The following is a 10120-nucleotide window of genomic DNA, read 5'->3' as shown; positions in this document are numbered from 1 at the left end:
AGGGTGAATCCCAGCTGGAGTATTTCCTGAGTAGGGGTCAAGGGTGTGAGGATGCAAACTGGAGATCCTGAGAGGGAGCCACAGGGCTCCCCTGAGCAAAGAGTTGAGGGTCTTGGGGCAGGGGCAGAGGCGGGGTTGCTGGAGGGAAGAGGTGAAAGAGACAGATAAGGGGGCACAGCTGAATTTTGGAGGACCAAAGGGGTTGCAGCTGATGGCAAGTGGAATCTATTGTTTTCTCCTCTGTCTCCCCATAATCAGTGTTATATGGTGAAGTTGGACTTGTTAGTTTAAGAGTTGTATTCGATTGCTGGAATTCTGCTTCCAAATAGGCAAGAAGAATGGCTGCCAGAGAGGGCCCAGCCATTTGGGGGTCATACAACAAAAGGATATTTTGTTTTAAAGGAGGAGATTTGGGCACTAAGGAACCTGCCATGCTTACCTCTACCAACATTTGGCACCTTACTAGGAACCGTCTCCTCACATGGTATCATGAGCTCCCCTAGGGCCTCTCTCCCCTCTGGGACCCCAATACTGCTTTGCAGAACCCGCCCAACTTGAATGCACTGTTACTAGAGATCCATTCAGCATCTACCTGACACCAGGTCTTATGGCAGAGCATGAGGAACAGAGGAGTGCCACAGACACAGGCCCTGCCTGCTAGGAGCTTATGGTAATAGTCTTGCTGTCAGATAGTAAGTGGAACAAAGGAGGTGAGTGAAGGTGATGTGAGAGCCAAAGGGACAGGGGTGTATGTGGGAGGCTTCCAGGAGGAGAGGACAACCTGAACGGAAGGGAGAAGGAAAAGAGGAAAGTGTTCTCTAGGCAGAGATCGGCATGGACAAAGGCACAGAGGTAGGAATCAGCCTGGTCCCTTCCAGGTCCTGTAAATAGCCCCAGAATACCCATGAGAGGCAGGCAGGGTGGGGGTGGGCACTGAGATACTCGTGGGGCTTTGTGTGCCAGGTAAGAGTCAGGATATCATTCTACAGGGTGGCAATCCTCAAGAGGAAGGAGGTGGGCAAAGAGAAAAGGGAGGGGCCCCTCCCTGCCCCCCATTCTCCAATTGGGGATGGATGGGTTTGAATTTCCAGCATGGAGCATGTGTTTGGTTTGAAAAAGCAAATTGAGAATTAAAACTTTATATTTGATAAATGTAAAAAGGATACCTGTCGCAATCTAAATTTGACTGAGTCTTGGCTAGAGGGGCAGGAATTGGGGAACAAGAAAGTGCAGGAATACTCCCCAGGTGATGGGAGCCTCAGGTGGGATTTTAGCAGGGTGGTGACAGGCATGGGCCAGTTTTGCACTTTTAGAACAATAACTCTGGCCACTGATTGGATGGTGGATATGAGAGAGGAAAGACTGCACAGACCATGGAAGGGATGGAGAGATGGCAGGCATGATTCAGGGCCTTGTGTTCTGGGTAGGGAGATATTTAGTGGACAGAAAACCAGAGAACTTGGTGACAGAGAATGTGCACAGGGCAAGAAAGGGAGGAGCCAGGCTGCATTCTACAACCCTTGGTGAGACGTGTCCCACCAACCCTTGCTGGGTAGTGTCAGGGAGGGGGGACTAGCTGGGGGAGGGAGGCTCTGGTGGTTGGTACAGGGTAGCCTGGTTCTGAGAAGTCAGTTTTAAAGTGGCAGTGGAACATCTGACTGAGCAAAGGTCCTTGAGCATCTGTGACCTGTCCATGTTCACACTCTAGTGGGCGACCATCTAGGGCTGGGATCCTATGTCCAACTCTTCCCACCTTGCAGCCCAGCTTGACTGAACATGGAGACAAGGAACCGGTGGCCCTGAGATGTTAGGCCTCCCAGGAGGTGGGAGGTGGGAGGTGGGCATGCAGTACCCCAGCACCCATGGGGGTGGGTGCTGCTCTTCTCATGATATGGAGTAGCCCTTACTTCTTAGCTCTGTCCCAGGGGTGTGAATGGTTGGAAGGTAGGTTCTCGAAACACATGCTGGGGAAGCCAAAGGCTGAATGGATGGTGATGCCAGCCTCGACACTGCAGAAGGTACAGCCTCAGAGGGTTGTCACACCGGGGGCCCCTGAGGTCCACCCAGGGTGACAGCTCAAACCCTGTTGCTAGACCCTTTGGAGTGGCCCTGGCATCATGCCTCTTTCTCATTAAGAATTGGTGCCTGTCCTGGCCCTCCTTAGCCTGACTGTGTAATCAGAGATATGATAGTTTTGGTACCACAGGGGAATGTTTTACAACATTTGCCTATGATACCTCTTAGACGTGTTTTCATTTAAATCAGGGGATAATACTGTAACCTAAGGAATGAAACTCTAATAGTGGGATTTCAACACCAACAGAGATTGGGATGGGAATTATTGTGTTCACTGTATACTTATACTGCATACTGGGGGACAGATGCCTGTCTTCTTACAAAATGGCACAGGACACTTCTGGGGGCAAAATATTAGTTCTTTCCGTGGACACAAGAAATAGCTCAGACTCTGAAAATCCAAATCTTAGCAAGCTATGGCCATGAGACAACCTCATATTTCTGTGGCACAGGCTGCTGGGGAGGGGGAAGAAGCTGGTGTTTCAGGTAAGACAACTTACGAGGCTGCAGGATTAGTCCTTAGGGGACAGCAGTGGTCACCCCTCAGAAGAACAGCACCCAGGGGTATGTCAGTAAACCCTGCATAGAGCCAGCCGGCCCTGGGAAGGAGGGCTCCCTTTCCTGTTGGTGGGCATTGGACAGAAGCAGCATGAGGTTGTGCCTATGACCCTGTTCTAGCTAAAAATAAGACTCATGGGAGGAGGACCCCAGCTGACAGCTGGATGTGCAGAGCATAGAGAAGAGGTTATGGAAGCAGCTGCCGGGTCCCCGACTAGAGTCATGAGCATCAGGACTGGGCTCAGGCTATCCTGGCTGGGCTGAGAAGGAAGCTGTGCCTCAGTGGGCACGCAGTATCCTGGCCTTCCTCAGCCACACCGTACCCACCATGATGGATTCTCTCTGCCCCTCAGTGGGAAGTCCAGTCTTTCCAGATGCTCCACTGTAGGCAGTGCTGGATCAGGGATGGAGCTGAACTGGCCAGTGTGGAAGGACGGGCGGGGACTGGCTTCAGAGCCATGTGGCAATAGGAGTTGGTGTCCAGGATGCTGCCAGCCCTGGGGGAGGCAGCCCTCCTTATTCTGAGCAACAGAGTGCCCCAAATGGAAAGCCATCTCTTGTGGGTTTTGTTTGTTTAAATATTTTAACAATTAACCCTTTGAAAACCCTGATCCCCAGTATTTTTAGAGTAGTAACTCATCCCTATTTGTAAGATACTAATGCTTGGTGAAATTGTCTTGAATCCAACTGATGGCCTGTGCACCTCTAAAACCCTCCCGCTGTCCTGGGGTGTGATATCCTTCAGGCAGCTTCTGCTGCTGCTTCTTCAGCTCTCCGAAACTCTCTCATACTGGTGTCTGTGAGTTGAGTAGCAACTAGTGAAGTACTGGGGGGTGGTATCAGGAAGGGGTCATAATACCTTCCAGTCTGGCAGGGGAGACCCCTCTGGGCACACACACATCCTGCTTCCTCCACTGTGGAGAGCAGCTTCTCTCCTCACGTCCTCGAAGCCAGGACTCTGAAGAGATTTTCCAGTTACTCTCTTTGAAAATAATTTTGGTCCTACTCGTAAAGATAATGAAGATTTCTGCACTTTTCATAAACATAATTTGCTTTTAAAATAAAATTTCATTTCTAGTTTATTTTTAAGAATTTCTCAGCAGTCCTGAAAATAAATCAGCATGTAATGGTACTGCCAAACCGGGGTGAGGAGCCCTGGTGGTGCACACAAGACCCTAATGTTTGTTGTTTGTGTCTCTCAGCTTCCATCCAGATGTTTGAAGTCCAGTAGATGCGGTCGGCGTCCCTGAGAACGAAGCGGGGTGCACGGGCCGAGCACTGAGAAGCAGCAGCCTGGGACAAGGCTGGTCCAGCCTCCCGGTAATTTGTTGGCAATTTTTGGTGATGGTGGGGGGGAGGCACAGTTGTTGTTTGGGTCCGTCTCATGAGGATGAGCTTCCAGTCACCAGCAGGATTAGGGGAGTCACTGCCATGGGTTCCCCCAATCCTGCTGATTTGTGGAGCTACCATGGGATCTGAGGGACTTTAGAAGATGGTAGTACAGCCCCCTGCGGGGGCAGAAGCCCTTCTACAGCATCCTGGAGTCACCTGACTCTGAGGAGAGAGTGCACCGCCTGTCTTGGCTGCCTGACCCACCTTCCTGTTCCTGAACAGCTCCTGCTGGTGCAAAGCTGTCCATTGCACCCTCCACTGAATCCTTTCTACCTCCTGTGGGCCCTGGAGGCTCTAAGGAATCAGCTCAGCTCCTCTTCCACATGGCAGCCCAGCAGACATTTGGGGACAAGTGGAGTGGAAGAGTGCAGGAGGGTCTGGAGCCAGAGACAGTTCTGGTTGAGACCCTGACTCCATCGTTATCTGCGTGATCTTGGGCAAGTTAGCTAACCTCTCTGCAGTGCAGTTGATCTGTAAAACAGCAACAATGACATCTGCCCTATGAAGTAGTCCTGGGAGTGAAAATAAATCATGAATAGAAGTTGCCTAGTACTGTTCCACCGCCAATTCTCTGATGCAAATGCATGTCCTACAGTTCAGCTCAATTCTGACACTGCCAAGTTAGAGGGCACACAGGTTACTACCACAAGTTAAAGGGCAAGGTCACCAATCAAACTACCCACAGTTCAGAAGCCACAAATAGGGTGCTCAGGCCACTGCACTTGTGACACACTAGGCTATAAATTTGAGGGTTCCCATGCTGCCCTTTAGTCGCTAACTCCCTATAACAACTCACAGAACTCACTGAAGGCACTGGAATTGTGATTACAGTTTTAGTAGAAAGAATTCAACTCAGGAACAACCAAACAGAAGCAATGCACAGGGCAGGGCCTTGGGGGGGGGGTTAGAGCAGAGCTTCTGTGACCCCCTCCTTGTAGAATCTGGGTGCATCACCACCCCAGCATACCAATTAGGAACTCCTCTAAGCCTTGATATTTTTAATGGTGGGCTTTATTACTATTAGGCATTATGGTTTAAAGCAACTGCCACTTGTTTGAACTCAATCTCCAGTCCCTCCCCTACCTGTCCTCCATGGTTTGTGGGGACAGGGTGCTGAAGTTCCAACCCTGTAACCATGTGCTTGGTCTTTCTTGGTGGCCAGTCCCTCCCTTGAAACATCGAAGGGCCCACCATAAGTCACCTTGTTAGCATGGATTCAGGTTCCATGAAATGAGCTCATCATGAATAACAAAAGACCCTCCTAATGTTTTTTGGATACTTTAGAAATCCCAAGGGTTTTTGAAGTTCTGTGCCAGGAACTGGGGACAACAGCCAGATATATTCTTTATGATATCAGACCTGGCCCGTCGAGCAGTGGCCTCTGATGCTCACCACCATGCTTATCCTCTTTGTTGTGATCTCCAAGTTGACATGTTCCCAGTATTTGGTCAGAGAACTAGTCATTCTCGTCAGTCTTTTTCTGGATGTTCTTTTTGTTAATACAGCTCAAGATTGAATTAGTTCTTTGGACTACAACATGTAATTACAGTCATTTGAGTATGCACCTGTTTACAGTTGAATCAGGAGCCTCTCATTACTCGAGTTCCTAATGCTATGATAATTCTAGCCCCTAAATGACACATAATAAGAGCAAATGCTTAATAGCACTTGATACACACCAGGCACTGTTTTAAGTACTTCACATACATTAACTCATCTACATCCTCACAACAGCCTAAAGAGGTAGCTAAATAGTTCAATCCCATTTTATACACAGGGAAACTGAGGCACAGGAGGTTAGTAACTCACCCACAAGACCACACAGTGGCATAGTTAAGATTGGAACTCACCATCTTCTTGTTCCAGAGTCCATGCTTTTAACCACTAAGCCACACTGCACATAACATTGGTCACCTATGCAACACTTTGGAAGGGAAGGAAGGAGCACGAAAGAATGCCCCTGGTTCACAGAGTCAAAGGGTGGTTTTCTCTGGGCCCCATTGTCATGGTGAGGGAGTCAGGGCTTCCATTTTCTATCCCATTCCCATTGGAGCATCTGGAATAACCTTCTGGGGATGGGCTCTGAGAAGTGCAGGCAGGCCTAGGGTACATGTTGGTGTGGGCTCCCTGCCCAGCAGGACCTGAGCTGCTTTGTTCCTCGTGTTTCAGGGAGGGAAGTGCTACTTCAGGCCTTCACAGACTCATTCCTGGGAATGCAGCCGTTCCCAGAGGAAGGAAAGAAGATTTAGGCTAGAAATAGAAAAGATTTAGGCTAGAAACATTCAGTACTGGGCTGTGCTGGCCAAAATGATCCAAATCCCAGAGAAGCTGAGGGTTCGGGGGCTCTGGAGTTGGTGGGACCTGGAGCCATGAGAACACAGGGCGTTCATCCCCATGTGCATATCCATGGTACCTGTTGGGACGTTGCTTGTTTTGTTTTTAAAATAACATCAAACATTGGGACTACAAAAGTGCTAAAGAGAATTAAAACAGGAGCGGCAGTGCCTCTGGAAAAATGTCTGCAGCGCTGTGTGCCCAGGAGAGTCTGGCTGGTGACTGCATGTCTGCCTAGCTCTGATGCACTCCCATTGTCTTTGTCCTTGCTATCCCTTGCCGCTGCTTATTATTGCAGGGGTGAGGCTGGCCGAGAGCATGGTGGAGGTGAATTATTCTGAACTCACTCCATGCACAGGGGCTTGACTTGAACCTATAAGGCAAATGTCAGTAGGTCATGTGTGTTCTTTGCAGCTGCCCATTTTGGCATTTGGCTTGAGGGGTGGGGAGACGAGGATGTAGGAGGAAGGCCTCTTGTTCCAGGAAACCCAGATCCTCCATCCTTCTGCATTTCCTACATGAATCTGTCTCTCTCCATATAGTGTAGAGCTGGAAGGGGCTCCAGAGTCTATTCTGTTCGCTCCCTCATTTAGAGATGGACAAAAGGAGACCCAAAGAGGAAAATTACTACCTGCCCAAGCCCATGAAGCTAGAGAATGACAGAGTGAGGGTGATACTGTAGACTCTGACTCTAGCCCAGAGCTAATTCCACTGGAAATATCCCTGATGGACTCAATCACTCTTTCTCCGCTTAGACGAAGAATCTGGCTTGAGTGTTACTAGGTACAACTTCAACCATTCTAGCAACCTCCAAATCTGTTTCAAATCTTTCTTTAGAGATTTTTTTTCTTTTGGGGTTTTTTTTTAGCTGCCACTTCCAGAAGATGCCTCCTCCATACTCTATCACTCACAGGCAAATATTTCATCTACAAGACCGGTAGGCATGGTGCTGGTTGGGAGACATTGGTGAGGGCATTCATAAGGAAATGATTAATTAGTGAAAGAATTAAGATGAGATGTCACAGTTTGGCAGACTTGCAAAAGCAGGTTGTGGTGGCATTTGGAGCACTCCTGCTGTCTCAGGTCAAGTGTATGGAGGCAGGTGGTGACTGGCATTGGAGGATGGGGCCTGGACAGCCATGGGAAGTAGCAATAGTCCTAGAAGATGAGGTTTGTGCCATCTTTGGCTGGCTTGCTAAATGGCCGACATCTGGAATGGATACCATCCAATACACGGTACAACTATTAACATCTAGCCAGTGGTATTTCAACCCTGGCTGCCTGTTGGAATCACCCAGGGAGCTTTTTAAAATCATGATGTCTAGGTCACACCTCAGACTAATAACACTAAACTCCCTGGTATCAGTATTTTTTAAAGTTCCCCAGTGGATTGCAACAGGCACCCAAGTTTAAGAACCACTGCTCTAGGCCAAGTGTTCAGGCTATTAGCTGAGGGACTCAGTACATGCGCCCTCCCTTGAATATGCTATTTGCTGCTCCCCAAAAGGGGAAAAATAGGAAGGAAGGAAGGAAGGAAGGAAGGAAGGAAAGAAGAAAGGAGGGAAGGAAAGGGAGAGAGGGGGAAGAGAGAGAGGAAGGCTAGGGGAGGGAAAGGAAGGGAAGGAGGAAGATATGGAGGGAGGGAGGAAAAATGAAAGAAGAGGGAAAGGAAGAAAGATCACCTGAGTGTTCTGGGCTGATGGGGTAGATTCCCACTTCTCCCACAACCTAGTGGTTCACCCACCTGCCTCACTCAGAGGCACTGTAAGTTGGAGGGTAGAATCCCTCCATGGAAGGAGGTCACAGCTCACCGACAACAAGATTATGCTTTACTGGCTGCCAGCAAGACCTCTTGCATAATGAACTGCTGGCTGTAAGGAAGGCCACGGTTTGGGCTAACCAAATGGGCCAAGGGGGAAGAACAGATGAGGACAAGGAGGCAGGAGTGCTCTAAGAGAACAAGAGAGCATTCCACCTCCCCGTGGAATGCAAATGTGAGCTCACAGAGGTAAAGTGAGGGAGGGCAGGTTAAAGATGAAAGCCATGTGTCCCGAACCCCTGAATGCTCTTTTGTTGGCATCTCTCTACTTGTGTTCAAAAGCTAATTCTTGTTCAGTCAAGGCACTTGCCTTTCTTTGCTGAGAAGGGGATCACACAGCAGGGAAAAGGCTAGGGCTTTGTTAGGCTGCCCTGGGTGTCGAAGGCTCATAACCCAGATTGGAGGGCCTAGTGGCACTGACACACAAAGGGAGACTGGTGTGGCCAAAGCCCCACAGCTGGGAGGTAGAGGCTGGAGCTGTAGCCTGCTTCTTCAGGAGGGCTCTGTAGTAAGAGAAGACATTCCTTCATTCACATCAGGCCTTGGGGGGAAAGCACGCTTGAGTAGAAAAAATAGGGGTCCCAGCCCAACTCTCCAAAGGCTGCCCTCGTCCTCATTCCGGGGATCAGGTCTAGACCTAGAACATCAGTAAGTACTGATGCTCAATACATAGCTTTACACTACGTAGGTATGCAGCACAGTAATGATCCAAAAGGTATTCAGGTCCTGCTTGCGGGGTGGCAGTGTAAGTGCGGTGGGTTGGCCGGGGAAGGGTAGTGGGCCCGCGGGCGTGTGCCCCACTTTCACTAGGTCGGATGGTGTGTTGGCGCCCCCTATCGACGGGCAGCCGCCGGCGCCCTGCCCTCCACACTGCCGCTCGGCTCACACCCTCCTGGGAAGAGCCGCGGGCCGCGCGAATCCCACGAATCCAGCCGGTCCGCTGGAGGAAACTGTACTGGGACCGGCGCTCCCTCTTGCCTTCTCCGTAGGCTTCCAGGAGCGGATTGCAAGCCCACCAGGACAATGAGTGAAGAGACTGTCCCCGAGGCTGCCTCCCCGCCGTCCTCGCAGGGGCAGCAGTATCTGGACCGCTTTTCTGAGGACGACCCTGAGTACCTGCGCCTTCGCAGCCGCGCGGCGGACCTGCGGCAGGACTTCAACCTGATGGAGCAGAAGAAGCGCGTCACCATGATCCTGGAGAGCCCCGTGAGTGGGGTCCGCCCCAGGCGGGCGGGGGAGGAGGAGAGGAGGGGGAGGGAGGGGAGCCGGCGGCGCCGCCCATTGGTCTGGCTGAACCTGAAAGATAAACAACCCCTCTTCGACTTGCTCAGTGTTGCAGCAATTTTAAGCCCGCTGAGCAAGACGGGCCCTGCGCTGTGGGGGTTTCCTTCTCTCCTTGGGCACTCGTAGATGGCAAAAACCTGGTTTATGTGCAGGCGGTTTGGCTTGGTACTGGGAGTGGGTGGGTCTGAGAGACAGGAGTCCTGCCTCAGTTTCCAGGCTTCCCCAAATTTTTAACAATGAACTAACAGGGATATTCCTGTAAACCGGAGGCCAGCAGGGCGTGGAAGGCTTGGGGCCCCCGTTTTTGAACATCACAAAGAACTCACTGTTGGGGCAGTAGGGTTGACACGCATGGGGCAGAGGTGAAGAGGGTCTGGAAGCCCCAGGAGGTGATGAGAGTGAAGGATTCAGGGTGCTATGGGCCAGGGAAGGGAGGGCAAGGCATGATCACCCTGCCGTGGCCCCAGACTTGAGGTCAGTTGGTACCTGCATGGCATGGAGACAGAGCTCATCCTTGAGGTTAGTGGTGCTTTGAGAAGAACAAAGCATGGGCCCAATGGACCACTGAAGTGGGAGGTTGACATAGGCCCTGGGTGAGGAGAGGAAGAGCAGGGGGAGGAGATGGGAGTGTGAGGCCAGTAGAGCTGGGGGGACCCT

General features: G+C 50.8%; 1 protein-coding gene across 2 annotated transcripts in view; it reads left to right on the top strand.

Moving 5' to 3' along the window:
* Window positions 1-9202: 9202 nt before the first annotated feature.
* ADD2 (adducin 2) overlaps window positions 9203-10120 on the top strand; it is a gene marked incomplete at both ends in the record, with an annotated part of 38326 nt that continues 37408 nt past the window's right edge. For both annotated transcript variants that reach the window (XM_080814685.1, XM_080814684.1), the window contains one exon: window positions 9203-9385. In XM_080814685.1, the coding sequence (XP_080670811.1) occupies window positions 9203-9385 (183 nt within the window). The remainder of the gene's footprint in view (window positions 9386-10120) is intronic.

The sequence above is a fragment of the Martes martes genome (genome assembly GCF_963455335.1).
Source record: "Martes martes genome assembly, chromosome: 9".
Lineage (NCBI taxonomy): Eukaryota > Metazoa > Chordata > Mammalia > Carnivora > Mustelidae > Martes > Martes martes.
Note: the sequence above shows the minus strand (reverse complement) of the source record. Positions and strands in the feature narration are given on the sequence as shown.